The sequence below is a fragment of the Callorhinus ursinus genome, unplaced genomic scaffold (genome assembly GCF_003265705.2).
Source record: "Callorhinus ursinus isolate GAN/ISIS: 27379988/994484 unplaced genomic scaffold, GSC_fseal_2.0 scaffold14, whole genome shotgun sequence".
In the NCBI taxonomy this organism is placed as follows: Eukaryota; Metazoa; Chordata; class Mammalia; order Carnivora; family Otariidae; genus Callorhinus; species Callorhinus ursinus.
The window spans coordinates 14,021,866-14,043,276 of NW_027397076.1; the positions used below are offsets into that span (position 1 = coordinate 14,021,866).

At 35.3% G+C, this 21,411-nt stretch overlaps 1 protein-coding gene across 5 annotated transcripts in view; it reads left to right on the top strand.

Annotated features, from left to right (window-relative positions):
- The window catches only part of NR2C1 (nuclear receptor subfamily 2 group C member 1), a 44,500-nt gene that overhangs the window by 18,553 nt on the left and 4,536 nt on the right, over window positions 1-21,411 (top strand). For 3 of the 5 annotated variants that reach the window (XM_025881254.2, XM_025881250.2, XM_073900504.1), the window contains exons 6-12: window positions 283-430; window positions 529-619; window positions 4,728-4,912; window positions 6,493-6,658; window positions 12,891-13,012; window positions 18,567-18,706; window positions 20,048-20,185. In XM_025881254.2, coding sequence (XP_025737039.1) covers window positions 283-430; window positions 529-619; window positions 4,728-4,912; window positions 6,493-6,658; window positions 12,891-13,012; window positions 18,567-18,706; window positions 20,048-20,185 — 990 coding nt within the window. The remainder of the gene's footprint in view (window positions 1-282; window positions 431-528; window positions 620-4,727; window positions 4,913-6,492; window positions 6,659-12,890; window positions 13,013-18,566; window positions 18,707-20,047; window positions 20,186-21,411) is intronic. The other 2 variants (XM_025881251.2, XM_025881256.2) reach the window with 2 other exon arrangements.

Genomic DNA, 21,411 nt, shown 5'->3' on the forward strand with positions numbered 1-21,411 from the left:
GTATCTTTTCCTTCTTGACAGTGAGATTTTAAAAAATAAGAATTTCTCTACATTTCTACCACAGCTGGGTCAGGGAGAGAAAAGAGAGCAAGAGATGCAAATTACTATTCTGAAGCAACTTCATTGAAGTTGGAAATAATTTCTAAAGATTAAGGATTACCTTTAGAGTTCACTTATGGTAACTGTCTCCCATGAGCAATGAGCATTGCTGACCGAATGGTTACATTTATAATTGCCTATAAATTCCTCACTGTGATGTAATAGTTTAATGCATTTTTGTAGCTGTTCAGTGTGAAAGAAAACCTGTTGAAGTATCACGAGAAAAATCTTCCAACTGTGCCGCTTCAACAGAAAAAATCTACATCCGAAAAGACCTTCGAAGTCCATTAGCTGCAACCCCAACTTTTGTAACAGATAGTGAAACGGCAAGGTATAGTAAAAACAAGCAAAACATAAATTAAGTAGAGTGGGTCATTTGTTTTTGTTCCCAGTGAAACTAAGGCTAAAATTTATACTTGTTTGTTACAGGTCAGCAGGACTGTTAGATTCAGGAATGTTTGTGAATATTCACCAGTCTGGAATAAAAACTGAGTCAACTGTGCTGATGACACCAGATAAGGTGTGTTTAGTGCAATTAATTTAAAGCTTAAATTTTTTTAAGCTTTTAGTATCTTTTGCCTTTTCTTAATCTCTGCGATTACGTTGGTTAATTGATCTGGTCTTAAATATTCCTATTACAAACTGCTTTTTTTTTTAATATAAATGATCAACTATTTGATAGTGTCAAATGACAGCTAAAACAATTTAGTAACAAATTTGATGCCTTTATTCAAGGGAAAACAATCCATAGATCAGGAGAGCACTCTTGCTGAGGGATTTCGGGCAAGAGTGAGTTTTAGAGAACATTAGAAGCAGCAATATGGAAATGGCCTTACTGGCTAGGAGCTTGAAGATTTCCTTGTAAGGCTAGTGGGTCCTGTTTCTTAGGGTAAGGTGAGCTAGTTAAAGCAGAGTTGCAGATTGTGATTGGTGTATGTTAGGTTTCCTTAACAGGTGTTTTCTGTAAGTGCTTGCTGACTTGGGTTTACATTTGTGACCAGGATAGCTTCCATTTTGTGTGTCCTCATATATGAATAACTATCAGTAGAAACGTTCATTATTCCACTAGGACAATTACAGCTTCAAAATGGAAGTGACAGACAAAAGTCTTCTAGGTTTCTTTCATCTCAAAAGTCCTCAGAAATGGAAATTTATATTAAGTGCAAAATTCCCCTTTTTTTTTTTTAAGATTTATTTATTTATTTGAGAGAGAGCATGAGCAGGAGGGAGAGGGAGAGAGAATCTCAAGCAGACTCTGTGCTGAGCACGGGGGCTTGATCTCATGACCCTGAAATCATAACCTGAGCTGAAATCAAGAGTCCGACGCTTAACCAACTGCACCACGCAGGTGCCCCAGGTGCAAAATTCTTAATATTTCTTTTATGCTTCCCTACAGATTTTATAGTAACAAAATATCTAAAATATTTCAGGTGAAGAGAAATTCCTAGCATACCTTTTACTCAAAACATTGACTTGAGTCAAGAGTAGGAATAGGATTGCAAGAGCTTTCATTATGTGTCTGAGTTATCTGGTTTCTTTTAAAGGTTGGAGTCCTCTTTGAGCAAGGAGTCTCAAGGAAAAAAGGTTTATTTCTGCAGTATTCAGAAACCCCTTATGAGAACAAAAAGAAAAATTTCTCCTGAAGACTTGTCTAGAAACAGATTTTAGGAAGCCTATGATTAGTATTTCTCTCAGCCTGTAATGTGATCTGGTTTTATATAAACTGTAAGATTATTCATCCAATTTATGGCCAAGTTTATTATACATTTGTTTGATATTCTAAAGGCACTCTCTTTTTATGTTAGTCACCATACATTACATCATTAGTTCTTGATGTAGTGTTCCATGATTCATTCTTTGTGTATAGCACCCAGTGCTCCATGCAGAACGTGCCCTCCTTAATACCCATCACAAGGCTAACCCATCCCCCACCCCCCTTCCCCTCTAAAACCCTCAGTTTGTTTCTCAGAGTCCATAGTCTCTCATGGTTCATCTCCCCCTCCAGTTCCCCCCCTTCATTTTTCCCTTCCTACTATCTTTTTTTTTTTAACATATATTATTTGTTTCAGAGGTACAGGTCTGTGATTCATCAGTCTTACACAATTCACAGCGCTCACCATAGCACATACCCTCCCCAATGTCTGTCACTCAGCCACCCATCCCTCCCACCCCCCACCACTTCAGCAACCCTCAGTTTGTTTCCTGAGATTAAGAATTCCTCATATCAGTGAGGTCATATGATACTTGTCTTTCTCTGATTTACTTATTTCACTTAGCATAGTACCCTCCAGTTCCATCCACATCATTGCAAATGACAAGATTTCAGGTTTTTTGATGGCTGCGTAATATTCCTCTGTGTGTGTGTGTGTGTGTGTGTGTGTGTGTGTGTGTGTGTACACACACACACCACATCTTCTTTAGCCATTCATCTGTTGATGGACATCTTGGCTCTTTCCATAGTTTGGCTGTTGTGGACATTGCTGCTATAAACATTGGGGTGCACGTACCCCTTCGGATCACTACATTTGTATCTTTGGGATAAATACCCAGTATTCTTAAGGCACTCTTAATACTTGAGCTCTGGAATCAAATTTCATCTGCCACTTATTAGCTGCATAACCTTAGGCAAGTTATTTGACCTCTCAGTGCTTGTTTCCTTCATCGTCTGTAAAATGGGGCAAATAAGAGTGTCAACCATACAGGTTGGGCTTTAGCATTTTGTTATTAAGTGGGGAAATTTGACCTTTTACCATATATTTTGGAATTACAAGATTTTGCTTCACTTTATATACGTGCTTCAAGGTTAGGACGGTAGTTACGATTGCACTGACGTATTAACTCCTTTAGGAAAGGAAGACAGCTAAGTTTTGTTGAGAAATTATTTGCCCAGACACTACTTTTCTGTATGTCTTTGTATTAAATTATAACAACCTTGCGTGTAAGTTTCTGACAGATAGTCACAAGATGAGGTCTTTTCACATTGCTAAGAGTTTTCATTGGCAAAAGCTTAATCTAGCTAGATAGGCATGTTAGAAAATGGAAGAAAATAGATATGTTTAAGTTTTAGTTGAAATTAAAACACTTAAAAATGTTAACTCCTTTTACTCATGTATACGAAGCCTGGAACAGTGGTTAGAGCACAGGCTTTCCCATCAGACCTGACTTCCCAGTCTTGCCTCCACTATTTGCTGCCGCAGTGACAATGGATTCTTGTCAGTAATAAAGGGTTGATGGTTCCTATTTCACAGGGTTGTTATGAGGACTAAATAAAATACATATATTAGTAGGAACCAAGTGAGAACTCCACACAACTGGTAGGTTTCTCAGTAAATGATTCTGGGACCATTCATTAGTTTAGGAAGCACAAAAATTGTTTCATTGTGTTCACTAAAACCAATTTCACACAAACTGAAGAATTTGATAAAATGTGAACCATCAAGGAAACATGTATTTTCTTAGGATTAAAAACACTAAAAACTGTAAAGGAAGAATTAAATTTCATTAAAGGATTCTGTCAGTTGGCTATATTGAAGCAATTGAAGGGACTCTCATTAGGTTAGAATGGAATAATTTGAGTATTTAAAAAAGAATGATTCATTTAAACACATCAAATATATAAAAATCTATGAATTTAAAGTGATACTTAAAACTCTCCTGTTACCAGTAGAGGTTGCTAAGGGTATTGACTCATTGCTCTGAAAATTGATAAAGAAAAATCAAGCATCTATCTGCCTTTCCTACAGAAATTATATTTCTGGGTAGTCAAAGAGTTAAGGAGAAGAGAATACTTTTTCACAAAATAATTCTAGCTAATTAGTGAATAAAGAATATATACATGATTAACAAAAATATAAACTAAAGACAAATGGGAAAATATGCAGTGTGTAGCAAAAGCCCATTATCTTGGGCTCATGGGTGGCTCAGTCCGTAAGCATTTGCCTTCAGCTCAGGTCATGATCCCAGGATCCTGGGATCAAGTCCTGTGTCAGGCTCCCTGCTTTGCGGGGAGTCTGCTTCTCCCTCTGACCCTCCCTCCACTCGTTCTCTCAATCTCTCTCTCTCTCTCAAATAAATAAATAAAATCTTAAAAACAAAAACCATTATCTTAAATATGAGATTTTTCACCTACACAGCACCTGGTATTTAACATATTTAAAACAGTGGCTGGTAAAAGTTGGCATTCTAAGAATTCTGTTCAGTAATACATTTACCTTTTTTTCTTTTTTCAGTAATACTAATTTTAATACATTCTGCACAACTTTATAGTTCATATAGTAAGTTTTGGAAATTGTCAGAATTTTAATTCTAAAAAGAACTTAAAAGATCATCTAAGATCGTCTTACAGAGGAAGGGATTGTTGATGTGAATAGATTAGTCATTAAGTACAGTTTTTGGTTTAATGTAATTTTTGTATAAACATTTCCTAGGAAATGTACATCATGTTTTTAAACTTATATTTTCCTCAGAAAGTTTTTAAAAGCTCAGAGCTCTTTGATTTTACTTTCTGGGTTTCACTTATCTTAGAAGTACTTTAATTCTGGCATTTCATAATCTAGAATTGGATATTTCAGACAAAAAGTTCTCTGATACCAATTTGCAGATTTTAATACTTTTTTTTTTCTTTTAAGGCTGAATCATGTCAGGGAGATTTAAGTACATTGGCCAGTGTGGTTACATCATTAGCAAATCTTGGAAAAACTAAAGATCTTTCTCAGAATAGTAATGAAATGTCTGTGATTGAAAGCTTAAGTAATGGTGATACCTCTTTGTGTGAATTTCATCAAGAAATGCAGACGAATGGTGATGTTTCAAGGTAAGGTCTGTTTTGATCTTATTAGTATGTCTTACAATATTCTTATGTTGAATACTATTTACAGAAGTTTCAGAAAACAAGTATTTCTGTTAGATTTAGAAAATTTAAAGCATAGTTTTAACTGAAAAAGCACATTCAAGAATTGTAAGATGTTATTGAGCAGGTTACATTCTAAATAATGAGCAATAAATGAATATTATAAGCTTAGAAATGTCATAAAATTAAGGATTTTTTTTTTTTTGCTAAAGGTAATATTTTATCTTCTGTGTATTTTTTTTTTTAGATTTCCCCATACTTTTTTTATTATGTTATGTTAATCACCATACATTACATCATTAGTTTTTGATGTAGTGTTCCATGATTCATTGTTTGCGTATAACACCCAGTGCTCCATGCAGAACGTGCCCTCTTTAATACCCATCACCAGGCTAACCCATCCTCCCACCCCCTCCCCTCTAGAACCCTCAGTTTGTTTTTCAGAGTCCATTGTCTCTCATGGTTCGTCTCGCTCTCCCGATTTCCCCTCCTTCATTCTTCCCCTACTGCTAGCTGCTGCTGCAGCTTTTTTTTTTTTTTTAACATATATTGTATTATTTGTTTCAGAGGTCTGTGATTCATCAGTCTTGCACAATTCACAGCTCTCAGCATAGCACATACCCTCCCCAATGTCTATCACCCAGCCACCCCATATCTTCTGTGTATTTAGAGTTAAACATTTGTCTTACCCTAGGCAGCCATGTTCCTTTTCCCCACCAATTTTTAATGATGAAAATAGATTTAAAACACTTAATTGAATCAACTACAATTTTAAGTTACACTTTGGGAAACTTACATAAGAATTCTATTTTTCATTCTCTTGATATTAATACATGGGATGTAGAAACTGGATCTCTTCAGGCTTTTTTCACACTGTTCATCATCTAAATGTTGAGGAAACTGCATTTAAGAGTCTCAATAAGTACTTTGTTGAACATGAGATTTTAAGTAACTCTAAAAGGCTTCTCATTGAAAAATATGGGGAGCTATTTTAAATAATTATTTGCTAACATTAGTTCATTATTTGCCATCCTAATCTCAAATTTTTACAGATGTAGCTGTGTTAACACAAGTTTTAAAATAGTTTCTGAATTTTTAAATAAAATCTGTTGTGTGGAATGCAGTAAAGTTGACATAAGTTCTTGCCCTTATTCTTTTTAAATAACTTCTGTATGTAAAGTAAATGGGCTGTTTTCTTGTAGTATCAAATGTATAACTTGTAAAAGCATATTTTTAGACCAAAGTATAAGGGTTTTTCCTCCTGGTAATTACATAAATTTTTTTAAAGACTTTAATTCTCTGGTAATTTATTAATATAATACAGCTTTTCATACTATACATATTCAAATTTAATTTGCTTTTGGAAACAGCAAATATGTAGTGTGTAGCAAAATAGAGTAGAAATAGAGTAATCAGTGATACATCAAAGTTCTGTATTCTCAATAATTTTTTTAGGCCTAAATATTAATTCCAGAATTTTATGTAGAATTTTTATTTTATTGTGGAGATTGACCAAGCTCACAGCATCTGATGTCTCCTAATAGGGCATTTGACACTCTTGCAAAAGCATTGAATCCTGGAGAGAGCACGGCCTGTCAGAGCTCAGTAGAGGGCATGGAAGGAAGCGTACATCTAATTGCTGGAGACTCGAGCATAAATTACATCGAAAAAGAGGGGCCACTTCTCAGCGATTCACATGTAGCTTTCAGGGTATTTCCATATTTTTTAATATAGTTTTTATGTTGTGTTATCCATTTTGATTTTAACCTTCCCTTCAGAAATCAAAGTATATTTGTTGTGCTTTTGAAGTCACAAATATTCCTGATAGAATTCAAAATAGCAACTGAAACATACACATCTGGCTATTTAAAGTAATGGCACAATAAAGCATCCTATTTATAAATCATTGTTATAATATCGATTAATGGTTTTAAGTCTATAAAAGCTAGCTTTTAGAACATTTTAGACATAAGTTTTGGATGTTGTTGTTAACTCTAAGTATTGGCATTATGTTTGTATACACTGGTTTTGTTCAGTGTTTTGGTATAAACCAGTATGTGAGATGCAGTTATTCCTTACCATAGTAACTATAAAGAACTCCATTTATTACGTAGTCCCCTAATTAGCTAGCTCTCAGTATTAAGAATGTAAAAATTATTTAATACATTTTAACTTTTGGCTTTTAACTTTTCACACTTTAACCATTTTGGAGGAGGTACATTTGTAGTTTCTTTTTTGCTCCCCTAAATACATTAATTTACGATGGAAACAATACATGCAGAATATCAGAAAATAACTTTGTCAATCAGATAATATTCAGACTACGGCTATAGATACACGACCACTGAGGCCCTGCATTAAGACTCTGATGTTTTGACCCGTCCATTTTAACCACTCTGTGTCTTTTCTGTGTCAGCCATGAGTACTATCAGCAAATCATATGCAGAGTGATTAAAAGTATATAGGAGATTTCAATTAGCAGTACACAGCAGTCTTAGAATACCTCATGGAAATTGTGTATAACTTTATTGTAGATTATAAATTTCCATGGGTTTCTAATGAAAATATAAACAGTTATCAAATAGTGGTTTGTGTGACTGGTACAAATAATACAAATCTAACATTGGCCAAAACTGCATACAATAAAATTTATATTTGTAAGATTTGACTTGGTAGAAGTAGCCACAGAGAAAACTCAGGTGACTTAGTAAATTGTTGTAATTTGATATAGACCATAAAACGTAACAGTGAAACCAATCTTCATATAAAATTTTACCAAAGATAAACCTATATGAAAAAATTAGAAATGTTTTATGTGTACTGTACATGAAAATTTTTTATGGGGGCTGTAAGAAAAGATAATGAGAATAATCAGTGTCATCCTTAAAATTTATGGTAGCTATGGACAAGGGTGGAGCAAGGCAAAACTGATTTTTCCCAATTGCACTTTTTATTCTAAATAAAAGACATGTTTTTGTTGTCTTATTTTCTACCTTTAGATTTAAATAGGAAGGAAAGAAAAAGACATGTAGGAAGAGGACCCATTGCAAGAAAAAGTATAGAGTACTTCTATAGAAAGTAGAAATAGTCCTTTTTTAATTGTTGATGTTGGTCCTCAAAATGTTTGATTCTTTTAAATATTTGTTATGGACAGATGAGTTAGGCAAATTAGAACTTTTTTCCTTTCTCTGGAATTGGTTTTTTTCCATACAGTCTTTGACCTGCTGTTCTCTGGGTGTCCTCAGAATCAGCACTGTGAAGTTTCTTGGTCTCCTGACAAAGACAGCTTCTTTCTCTGATGCTTGTTTACATTTCCAGCCTTTGTGAAATCAAGAGTTTTACTTTTCCCTCACTTCCCAGCTCAGTACTTTGATAGTTGGCTTTCTCATTGAGGTTTTATAGTCATGAGTTTCAAAACCTGACATCTGTAATCAAAAACTCAGTTCTTTCTTAACTGTGCTAAATAGCATTTTGTTCCTATCTTGCATTTTTATGTACAGTATAGTTTGCAGCATGCTTTCATGTGTACATTCTTACATTTGATCCTTAATCACGGTTGTGAAGGTTTGGATTTTTACTGTCATTTGGTGAATGAAAAAAGATTTGGAGGTTTTCAGTGTCTTGTTCAAAGCAATCCAAACAGAAAGGAGAAATAGTCTAATAATGCATCTTGGAATTTGGTTCTGGAGAATCTAGGACAATAGAAATATTAAATATTTTTATTAAATTTCAGAGTTTTTGGTGTGATTTCATATACTTTATTCTTCATTCTTGCAATTTGATTACATAGATCATCAAGGTAGATAGAATTCCCATTTAGAAATAAGTATATGAGACAGAGGTAGGTGATTTCCAAAACTGTTCTCTCATATGTATCATCTCAGTATTAAAACCATAGTCCTTCTGGTCACCATGTTTGATGTTTGGGAGTCATCATCATTTTCCCCATACTTCACTCCCCTCCATTCCCTGAATCCTAACCATTCTTTTGTTTGAATTTCTCCCTTCCTCTTCATTTTTATCACCATATTTCAAGGCCTTTTAAAATTTCTTACCTGAACTGTTAGAGTAATATCTTTGCTTCCAGTCTCTTCATCTTGTCCTGTGCTCTAGTAATAAAGTGATGTTTGTTAAAAATCAGCCCAGTTATGGGACACCTGGGTGGCTCAGTCAGTTACACGTCTGCCTTCAGCTCAGTCATGATCCCAGGGTCATGGGATCGAGGCCCTAGTCAGGCTCACTGCTCAGCAGGAATCCTGCTTCACCCTCTCCCTCTGCCCCTCCTCCCCTCTTCACATGTGTGTGCGCTCTCTCTCTCTCTCTCTCAAATAAATAAATAAAATCTTTAAAAAATCAGTCCAGTTATGTTACTCTGCTACCTAAAAGCTTTCATTAGCTTCCTATTGCCCGTGTGAGATAAAGTTTATGACCTTTTAGGACCTTCCACATTTTTATTCAGTTGCCCATCATTTATCAGAAATGCCATCTCTTTCTTAGCCCTTACTTTTTTCTTTTTTTTAAAGATTTTATTTATTTATTTGACAGAGACAGCAAGAGAGGGAACACAACCAGGGGGAGTGGGAGAGGGAAAAGCAGGCTTCCCGCTGAGTAGGGAGCCCAGTGTGGGGCTCGATCCCAGGACCCTGGGATCATGACCTGAGCCGAAGGCAGACACTTAACGACTGAGCCACCCAGGTGCCTCCTCTTAGCCCTTTCTGTAGCTCATTCTGTTTCCCTTTATTCTTCTATTGAAGCCTCAGCACTTAGTACCTTAGAGTGAAATCTCAGTTGGGGCACCTAGCTGGCTCAGTTGGTAGAGTATGTGACTCTTGATTTTTGGGTTGTGAATTTGAGCCCCACATTGGGGGTTGAATTTACTTTTAAAAAAAGAAAAGAAAGAGATCTCAAGATGTAAGTGCTGAATTATAATGTGTAATCCAGGGTCACACAACTAATGACATGTTGGGAATAGAATTCAGATCTCCTAACTCAAGTCAAATGATTTTTTTAAAGTTCTATCATTTAGCTTATTGTCAGAATTACAGAAAGTGCTATAAAGGTAATGGTAGACAAGTAACTTCTAAAATGGGTAGCCAAGTTTAATTCATGTCAACACTCTTTTAAAAATCATCTCAATATATTGGGGCACCTGGGTGGCTTAGTCGGTTAACTCTCCAACTCTTGATCTCAGCTCAGGTCTTGATCTCATGGTCTCGTGAGTTCTTCTAACCCTGTGTTGGGTTCCATGCTGGCCATGAAGCCTACTTAGGAAAAAAAAAATCATCTCAATGTACTGAATGTGTATCATTTTTAAAATATGTGTATTTCAGTTTTTAAACCTAAAAGTCCACAGGCAGTTTTGGGACGCTCTTTAACATCTTCAGTAGAAACTCATCTTCTCTATATAGAGGAAGAAATCTTTGTCTTTGCAATCTAAAAGACTTGTTGAATAAATTCTTGTTTCTTAAGCCAGTACTGGCTGATTCATGATGCTAGAGGTGTATCTTGCTTTAAGAAAATTAAGTATTAAAACAGATAAATTATGAGATATTTCTTCTTTATAATACATGCATACATACAATGCATGGCAGTCTTTTAAATAATGAATTCCTCTAGTATGTATTGCAAATGATTTCAATTTTATGATTAAAGCACAGAAAGTTTTCAACATTATCACCACTCTTGTGTCAGTCAGGGTACATCTGTATCTTTTAGCCATTTTGTCTAATTTTTAATACTGTAACTATTTTACTTTCTTAAAAGTGACTAAACTATTTGTTTAAACAACAGTTGTTGTTTTACATCTTAATTACTCCAACCCCCTAAAACTAGTAATCTCTGGTAATTCCCCTGATCTTTCAGGCTTTTCTCCCCCCTGTACTCTCCTTGGGCAATTCTGAAAAGGTATGATAGTTCCCAGTTTGTTTTTTATATACTTACATATAGAAACAGTTACATCCTGATAATTACATTTAAGATGTTTAATATCTGCTTGCCTACAGTTCTATTAAGAATTCTCTTTAAATAGTGGCATTTTAATTTGCTGCTCCAGTAAACATTTCTCAAGCATTTAAAAAATATTCTCAGGGTGCCTGGCTGGCCCAGTTGGTGGAGTGTGTGACTCTTAATCTCAGGGTTGTGAGTTTGAGCCCCACATTGGATGTAAAGATTACTTAAAAATAAAATCTTTAAAAAAATTTTTTTCTTTTTTTTTTTTAAAGGTTTTATTTATTATTTATTTGAGAGAGAAAGCACATGAGAGGGGGGAGGGTCAGAGGGAGAAGCAGACTCCCTGCTGAACAGGGAGCTTGATGCGGGACTCGTTCCGGGGACTCCAGGATCATGACCTGAGCCGAAGGCAGTCGTTTAACCAACTGAGCCACCCAGGCACCCAAATAAATTTTTTTTTAAATAAAAAATATTCTTCTCAGAGCACCTGGGTGGCTCAGTTGGTTGAACGTCTGCCTTCAGCTCAGGTCATGATCCCAGAGTCCTGAGTCCCGGGATCAGACCCTGCATGGGCTCCCTGCTTAGTGGGGAGTCTGCTTCTCCTTCTGCCCCTCAACCCACCTGTGCTCACTCTCTCTCTCCCTCTCAAATAAATAAATAAAATATTTAAAAATATATATATATATTCTTCTCATACATGAAATTTCAACTGTTAATTTCTCTGTTAAATAGTTTTATTAGTTGGCACCATTTATAAATAGATAAACCATTTGTGGCTAATAATGAACAAAGGCAGTTAATATTTTTTACCTAACATGTCTGGAGAATTTTTGTATCATTTTGATGAAAACCTTTTGATCTGTTAGGCATCATAGACACTTTGGAGAATCTGATTAAAGCTATCCTTTCCTCAGAAAAATACATATGGGTACATCCACCTACTCTACCCCTGAGGTAGCCACTGTTAACTGTGTGATAGATCTCCATCTGTCCTTTTTATATATACATACACACACACACACACACACTCTCTCTCTCTCTCTCTCTCTCTCGTCCCTTTCTCTTTAACATAAATTAGGTCATCTACATATTGTTTCGTAGTTTTTCCACTTAGACGTCTGTGAGGTATTTTTTTTCTATGCCATTACATCTCAGTTTATCTCACTAATTTTAATGCCTACAAAGTACTCTATAGCATAGGTTATTTTCCTTAGTGATAGAAATTTAGGTCATAGATGAAATTACATTTCATTTATAGTAATGAAAGTTCTCTTTAACAAGCTTTTCAAAAATGCTTCTGATGTGGGATATTTATTTTCAACAGTTGACACACACTTAAAGTAACTACCTGAGGTCAGGAGTACAAACTGACAGCCTGTGAGTATTATAGTCACAGACACATTTTGTTTTACCTGTAGATTAAACAGGGAGTTGCACACAGAACCTGCTCTTTGAAAAATAGAGCAGGCAGTCCTTAGTCCAAATTGCCATATGTTTTCAGTATATGGAATTCGAGTCCCAGGTAAAGGAATATGCACTTCCCAGATGGCACCAGCAGGCCCACTTCACTCATTATTCTCCTGACCCTGTAAGATTTGAATTTGTTAACTGCCCATAGCCTGCATGAATGGAACATTTAACACACAGGGATTGCTCCTTAAACAACTATACCATTATTGATAAAGGAAGAGAAGAAAGGAAAAAAAGCACATTGTTAGACTAAGACAGAAATAACTTAAAAACACAACCAGAGAATATCATACCTGATATTTATTAATGGGATTCTGCTTGTCTGAATATTGCTTTGTTAGCAACTATGATCTACTCATTCTAAATCCTATTTATAGCTGTAAAATCCAGTGACTTGGATTATTTCAAGATTTGCCTTTTGGTGAATATATCAACCTCCTATTTGATATGTTTACGTGTAACTTTTTCAAAGAAATTATCATTTAGAACTGTCATAATTTACCTCAGTCCCTGTTCACACTAGCTCACCATGCCTTCTCCTATGCCTGAGTACCTGAATGTGCACTACATTGGGGAGTCTGCCTCCAGACTGCTGTTCTTATCAATGCACTGGGCACTTTCGATTCCTTCCTTCCAGGCTCTAGGGTAAGTATTTTGAAGTCCTTGAGTATAAATATGATTTTATCGCACAAATGTACACTAAGCAAGAACTTTTATTTTGGATGGATTTGTATTAAAGGAAAAAAATGGTATAACATTATATAAAGTTTTGTTATTTATATGACAGATTATGGCAGTTAGTATTTTCTTATATTATTTTTATATAGGAAGGGTATCCATGTTTCATAATTTGACTGAGTTAATAATTCAAGTGGAATATATGCAGTGGAGCTGATAAATCATGGCCAGCATTTGTAATAGGCTGTCTTTGACCTGAAGATAGGGAGGCTGTAGATATGCCCTGGGTGTTTCCCTCCCAGCCCCACTGTTTTCACTGTTCATCTCAGGCATGTTCATAAGGAGCTGAAACTTGCATACAGTGAATGTTTCAAAATAGAAACAGTTGTTTTCCAATCTGTGATTACAAAAAGTGGGGAAGGGGGAGATACTGTAGACCCCATAGTACCACAGTGATAATTTGGAGATACTCAACCACCAAGAAACACAGCAGTAATCTGTATTACGTCTGTATTACCTGATGTTTGCCAGATCTATTTAGATTGTGTTAAAGTAACTGGTATGAAGAGGCAGAGAGACCATGGAAAAAGTTAAGTCAGTAGTTAGAGAAGTATTTTTCTAGTCACAGGGCCCTACTCACCAACATGATTTCATGAATAATGTGCTTTCATATCCTATACTTCTGTTCTCCCATTTGCCAAAGGAATGATAACTGTCCATCCTTCATTCTTAGAGTATTTAATATGACTAAGAAATATCTCAGTCATGACTTTAAAAAGCATACATAGGGGCACCTGGGTGGCTCAGTCAGTTAAGCGTCGGGTTCTTGATCTCAGCTCAGGTCTTGATGCTCAGGGTCATGAGTTCGAGCACCACGTTGGGCTCTTCACTGGCCATGGAGCCTCCTTTAAAAAAAAAAAAGGCACACATAGAACCCCAGTGTAATTTGGTGTTGGGTATACCATGCATTAAGTCACATACTTAACTAATATAGTTACATAGATTAAAAGCCTAATTTAGAATGGTTAACCTTTAGAACTGTTAGCCCTTTCTCTCAAAATAATATTTGGTTTTCAGAATTTCTCCAGTCCGCTTTTTTTAACAAAGAATTAAAATGATATAAATTTACATATTAGCAGTTTATTTTAAAGGGTTAGGTTTACTTAGTTCCCTAAGCTTTTAACTGGAGTACTTTTGTGTTGAAAAGTAATCTGGTGATATTTGTTATAATAGGCTATCAACTATTATAGTAAAAAAACAAAAACAAAAGGAACGATTTTTAGGGAGTGCTTTGAACTCTTTGAATTATTTATATAACATTGATCTTCAGTACTTCTGTTAAATTAAGTGTGATTATCCTATGGAAACATTCTCCACAGGGCACCTGGGTGGCTCAGTCGTTAAGTGACTGCTTTCGGCTCAGGTCGTGATCCCAGGGTCCTGGGATCGAGCCCCGCATCTGGCTCCCTGCTCCACGGGAAGCCTGCCTCTCCCTCTCCCACTCCTTCTGCTTGTGTTCCCTTTCTCACTGTGTCTCTCTCTGTCAAATAAATAAAATCTTTAAAAAAAAAAAAATTCTCCAAATGTTAAAGATACCAAAAATAAAACCTGAGGTTTCCATTTATAATCCAGTCTTACAGTGGCAGCCACATTTCCCTCTGATCTGTACTGAAAAATGGTTTTAATGTAACAGCCACAAGATTCTTTGCAATCAGAATTAACCATTGGTGTAGCATGTGAGGCCATTAATCGCTACATAAACTCTTACTTACTGTCCCCATCTAGATTGTTTGTAGTTCAAGTTAATCAAATGGAAGAGGACTAAGTACTGATGATGGGAAATTCTGTTGAGTGGTAATAAAAGCTATTCTGAGTCTCCTAGAAACTGACATTGGTTGCATTTTTATCCGTAGACCCAAAACTTGGGAACAAAGCCCTAATATTGCAGAGAGAAACAGATAAGCAACATTAATCAGTTACTAAAAGTCGTTTGTTTTGATTACTTATTAAATGGAGAACAGTAGCTTCAAGAACCTTTCAAACAGTGGGTGGTTAATACTGTCTGTATTGTACAGTCCTTTATGTTTTACAAGGATTTTACTTTTTAAGATTTGTAGTTTCAAAACTTACAGGAATTCAGTTGTTGTTCACTTCTACCTGCATAATTTAGGTGATTACACCGTAGTAAGTTCAGTTACGGGCACTTGGCATGATTTGTCAGCAGTCCTCTCTACCTGGATTCTCATAATATAACCTGAAGTTCTAAACCACCACTATTTGCTACAGGAGACTTTATTTTTTGAATAACTTAAGAAACCTTCCATAAATGCGAAGTCTGAAAGTTGAATCTTTTTTAAAATCCCACTGAAACAAAGTAATGTTTACTATAGATGTGGGTTTAAAACCAGCTTTATTGGGCACCTGGGTGGCTCAATTGGTTGGGCGACTGCCTTTGGCTCGGGTCATGATCCCGGGGTCCTGGGATCGAGTCCCACATCGGGGTCCCCCTGCTTGTGCTCTCACTCTGTCAAATAAAATCTTTTTTAAAAAATTAAAAAAATATAAAACCAGCTTTATTGTTGTATCACTGACTACTTTTCCCTAAGGACCATGCCTTCCTTTCAAACACATGCTGCTAGGTAAAGTGTAATGCCTTGGGTTTATTTGTGTAGAAGAGAAATGGTTAGGTTATCCCCACGTATACGTGACTTCAGAAGTCCTATTTTATCAAAATAAATAGTATAAACAATTATCTGATCTCCAATTCTGAGTACTATGTACATATTTTAATGAACTTAACAATATAGAAGACTAGTTAGAGAAAAATAACCTATGCCCATTTGTAAAAGAAGTTGACATATTTACTGTTATGCAGCCTAATGCCTCTATTAATTAACACTGGCATTGTTTCAGTGTACCTGACTGATACTTTAATTACCCCTATCCAGCTCCTTTTGCTTTTCAAAGGAAAGATGTTTAGAAAATAGGTAGTATAATGTGATTACAATAGTTACTTGTTTTTAACAGAAAAAACAAAGAGCAAACATGCTCTTACTGTCACAAAATACTAGCTGTAAAGGGGAGTCTCTACTGAGAAATTTGACTTTAGCATTTTACTTGCTAAAACTTTAATGAGTTATACAAAAGCATAGATTTTGAACACCTGGGTTCAAATTCTGGATTTGTTCATCTGCTAGCTTTGCTACTTAACTAGGCTCTATTTCTCCATCTATAATTTAAGAGCAGAAGTGCGTTCTTGCTGGCGAGGCTACTTAGCTGAGATGAGTGTAAATCATCTAATGCAGCGCTACTGCAAACTAGATTATCAGTGCTCGTTTTCCTTCATTCTCTTAGGAACCTTCTCTTTAAAAAGGACTTGCCGTTTTCCTTTCCTAATGAACTTTTTAAAAACATTTGAACAGCATAGCTAGCTATACTACAAGGATATTTGGGGTTTTGTTTTGGATGAAGTTGTAAATATATGTGTCTTTCTGCAATTAATCTCCATATTTAGTTCTTTCACTTTTCCTTTGGAAACAGAGTAATCTGGTGGCTTATTCCTCATTTGCCACTTTTTATCATTTTTCCTTTAGGGTACTCATAACAATTTTGGTGTCCCTCATCCTCTGCCCGGTTACTCCTTAATCTTTTCTCTGAGCCTCCCACAACAATGTCAAAATACTTTCATCCTACTAGGTATAACACAGGCCAGAAAGAGCTTTGACTTTTTTTTTTTTTGTCAGTTGGCTCTGTTCATTTTCCTATCCTGTGTCCACTAATTACCTTAGTTAGCTGTTTCCTCTTTAAAACTTCAGACTCAGAGGTTAAGGTGAAAACTGAATTACTATGAACTTTCCCATCATGTTTGCTTTTAACCTTTTCCTCCTGTTTAATAAAATTTTAAAGTAACACTGAAGTATAGAAATATAAAGTAAAACTTCATTCTCCAGAGGTAACTAACCCCACTAATTAACAGTTTGGTGTCCTCCCAGACCTTTCAGTGCCATATTTTAACAATCCATTACACACTTGCATATCCTATTCTTTGCCTTTCTTTTTATACTTAGAAGACGGGTGTCTTCCTATGTCTGCACATGTCAGTTTTACCCTGTTCTCCTTAATGGTTGCCTAGTATTCCCTTTTACAGGATCTGTTATTGATTTACTCATTCTTTATTAGTAGACATTTGGGTTCTTGCTAATTTTCTTATTCTATCCAGTGCTACAATAAGCACTGTAGCATTGTATGTATAATTTGCCTACTTTGTGTATTTCTATAAAATAGGTTCTTACAAGAGGAATAGCTAAGTCTCAGAGGGTATATGTTCTAGTTTTTTGATAGATACTATTAAATTGTCCTCCAAAAAGATGTTGAGCCAGTTAACACCTCAGCAATGCTTACGTGAGAATGAATGCTTATTTCCTCACACCATCCTCAATTCTGGATTTTAGCTGTCTTTTCTGATACATGAAAATACTATCTTGGCCTCTTTTATTTTCTTTGATTTTAAGATTTAAATTTTACATCATTTTTTATATGGAGATTTGAAAATACTGATTTTCTTTTCATTTAAACTTCACTTTCAAATAGATTTTGATTGCCATAAGAAATTGGCAATACCCTAGATCTTTTTGTTTTTTAAGTTCTTTCCCATCTTTCTCTACTCAGATGTCAGCCCCTCAGACGGGCCTTCTCCAGCCACCTTACCTGAACACCTCCCCCCCAGTTTTTTAATGCATAATCCTACTTTATGGTAATGTAGAATTTTTATTACCTGAGAGAAACCTAATGTATATATAACCATATGCATGTGTATATAATATATAAAATATTTGAAATGGTATATTTTTATGTTTACCTTCTGTTTCATGAAGGCGGACTTAATCCATCCTGTTTATTGCTGTTTCTCCAGTGCCTTGAATAGTGCCTGGCATATACTTTATGGCATCCCTTATCCACATAATTCTTACATTTACATCTCATAATAATGAGAGCAGGGAATAGGACGTGTAGTTTCTCTTCATTTTATATAGCTAGGCAGCTGAGACCTGGGAAGCTTATTAGCCAGATTTCAAATGGATAATCAGTAGATCTAGTTTTTAAAACTGTGGCTGACTTCTAATATTTTTTCTACTCTCTCATGCTCTGGAAATTTCTTATTCAGAAGTTCAGGAAGGGACCATTCTTATTTTCATTTCTCCTAGCAAAATCCAAAATTAAGTATCTCATTTATAGGGATACTAATATCCCATCTGAAACATGCTTAAAGAATAAACCGTTTTGGGATACCTAGGTGACCTAGTTAGGCATCTGCCTCCGGCTCAGGTCATAATCTCAAGGTCCTGGGATCCCGCCCCTGCTCAGCAGGGAGTCTGCTTCTCCCTCTCCCTTTGCCCCTCCCCCTGCTCGTGCTCTCTCTCTCTCAAATAAATAAATAAAAATCTTAAAAAAAAAAAGCTTGTAAAGTTTATAAAATACATGTTAATATCCGATATGTGTTTGTTGTGTTTCATTTTAATAGGCAAGAAAATAGCATATCATTGGTGAAAGCTTATTGGAATGAACTTTTTACTCTTGGTCTTGCCCAGTGTTGGCAAGTGATGAATGTGGCAACTATATTAGCAACATTTGTCAATTGTCTTCACAGTAGCCTTCAACAGGGTAAGGAGCATCTTGTTTATTTCTTTTTCCAGGATATAAGAGGGGATGTCAATTTTATAAACTATGTTATCATTAAAGTTAGATAGTTGATTAATGTTTTAGATACCAGCAGCCTTTTTACTAGAGATAACTTTTCCATTTTAATAAATTCACCCATTAATCACCCAAAAATATTTTCAAATGAGAGCATAACAAAATTGAAACAATTATATTTAACTCTGGCAGGCTGCTTCTGAGTAGGCCCCGTGAAGTTTTGCATATTTGGACATAGATACCAAAGAATCCAGGGATTAGCTTACATAGAGGTGACCAGATATTGTTAAATGTTTACTTCTCACCAATTTTCAAACTGCCTTTTTTTAATTATAGTCCTTTGAATCCCAGCATAGGCTGGGTTGTTTTTTGTTTTTTTGTTTTTTTATCAGTTCATTGGGATATATTCTTTCACTTAAACAGAGCAGTCTTTACTCTTTTTTCTTGATCCATGGTGATTACGGCTTTAATTGAGGATACAGGCGGTCATTGATTTGTAAACATTTAATTTTAAATTGGCTTGTGACTAACCATGAGCATGGGAAGAACTGCTTTTTGAATTTAGGAATAATTTACAAATTGGGAATCATGTTTTATTTCCTTAGCATGTCCCATTTCTCATTGTTTTGCGTTATTTTTAAATCATCTGGTTCCACTTCCTGTTTGAGGGCAGGAAAATCACCTTAAAATGTCATCAGCAGTAGATCTGCTAGAAGGTAGCACTACATTCCATCTTATTTATGGACTCCTGGTCTTGATTCATTTCTCATGAATTTGTAATGGGTTATATATAGCTTACTTCTCTAAAGCTGTGGTTGACTAGTCAGATGTGTTTTAAACAAAAACACAATAAATTTTAAAAGTTATAAAATTTTATTATACTCAACTTTTCTTTGGTCTTGGCAGTGTTTTTTTGCTAATGTTTATTTTAGTAGTGTTGGTAACTTTAAAAAATCTAGGTGCTTTTGCTCATTTTTTTCAACCAATTACAAGCTTAAATAAAATCTTGTTACCAAAATTTGAGTCTTTTGTAGGCCACTTTTTCAGGAGGTTATCTTTACAGCTTATCTTCTCAAAGATATATCTTGAAACACTAAATTTCTTGGGGTTTTTGTTTTTTTCTAACAGCTTTTTTTCTTGAATGAGAAAGATCACAAGTTTCATCTTGCAGAGATAATGAATTTTAAACATTTACAGATTGGTTATATTCAAAGCTAGAAATTAGTGAGAAGGAAATATATTGAGTAAAAACAGTCATACATTTTAGCCAAAAACTAGAAGCTTTCGTTTGTTTGTTTTTAATTAAAGATAAAATGTCAACAGAAAGAAGAAAATTATTGATGGAACACATCTTTAAACTACAGGAGTTCTGTAACAGCATGGTTAAACTCTGCATTGATGGATATGAATATGCCTACCTGAAGGCAATAGTACTCTTCAGTCCAGGTACATAAACATTTCTTTCTTATTTAAAACACAGTATTGGGAGAATCTCATACATTACTAGTAGGAATGTGAAAGGATGCACTGAAAGTGGAAACAACCCAAGTGTCCATGAACAAATGAATAAACCAGATGTAATATCTACAGACAGTGGGGTATCAGCCATAAAAAGGAATGAAATTCTGACACATGCTACACCGTGGTTGAAAACAGTATACTAAGTGAGGGGCGCCTGGGTGGCTCAGTCGCTGGGCATCTGCCTTCGGCTCAGGTCATGATCCCACGGTCCTGGGATCAAGCCCCGCATCGGGCTCCCTGCTCTGCGGGAAGCCTGCTTCTCCCTCTCCCACTTCCCCTGCTTGTGTTCCCTCTCTCGCTGTCTCGCTCTCTGTCAAATAAATAAATAAAATCTTTAAAAAAAAAAAAAAAGAAAACAGTATACTAAGTGAAAGAAGCCAGTCACAAAAGACCGCATTTTATATGATTCCATTTATATGAAATGCCTGGAATAGGCAAGTCTGTAGAGACATAAACTAGATTAGTGGCTACCTAGGGACTAAGGAGGGGGAGCATGGGAAGTGACTGCCAGTGGGCACAGAGTTTCTCTTGGGATGACAAAAATGTTCTAAAATTCAGTTGTAATAATGATGGTTGCACAGCTCTGAATCTACGAAAAACTATTGAATTACACTTTAAATCAGTGAATTTTATGGATATTAGACATTGATATAGGTATGAAAAGGAAAGTTGAAGAAATCATTGAAATGATATAATTATGTTCACATCAACATTTGAATTCTTAGGCATATTTTGGTGTAGGCATCATGAGAAGGCAAATGAAAGGTGAGTACTGGTTTGTTAATGGGTTAAACTTCTAAACATTTTATTAGAGTTACCAGCAAATAGAAAAATGTCTCTTATTTTCCTGCTAGTTTCTAGCTTTCACATACAGTAAAGTGACAGTAAGCTCAATGATCAATTTATGAATAAGAAAAATTGACTATTCTCTTAGACCCTGTATTTTTTATTTTGGTATGTATTTTTATTCCTGTGCATCATAATAAAATTATATGAGGAAACCTGCTTCTTAAACTCTGTGATACTAATATGACAATTAAACCTTTTTTTTCCTGTTTCTTATAATGTTTCATATAAGTTAATAACTTGGATTTCCATTTTAATCACAACCAATTTTCCACCTTCATTTTCCTTAAAATTGAAAGAACATA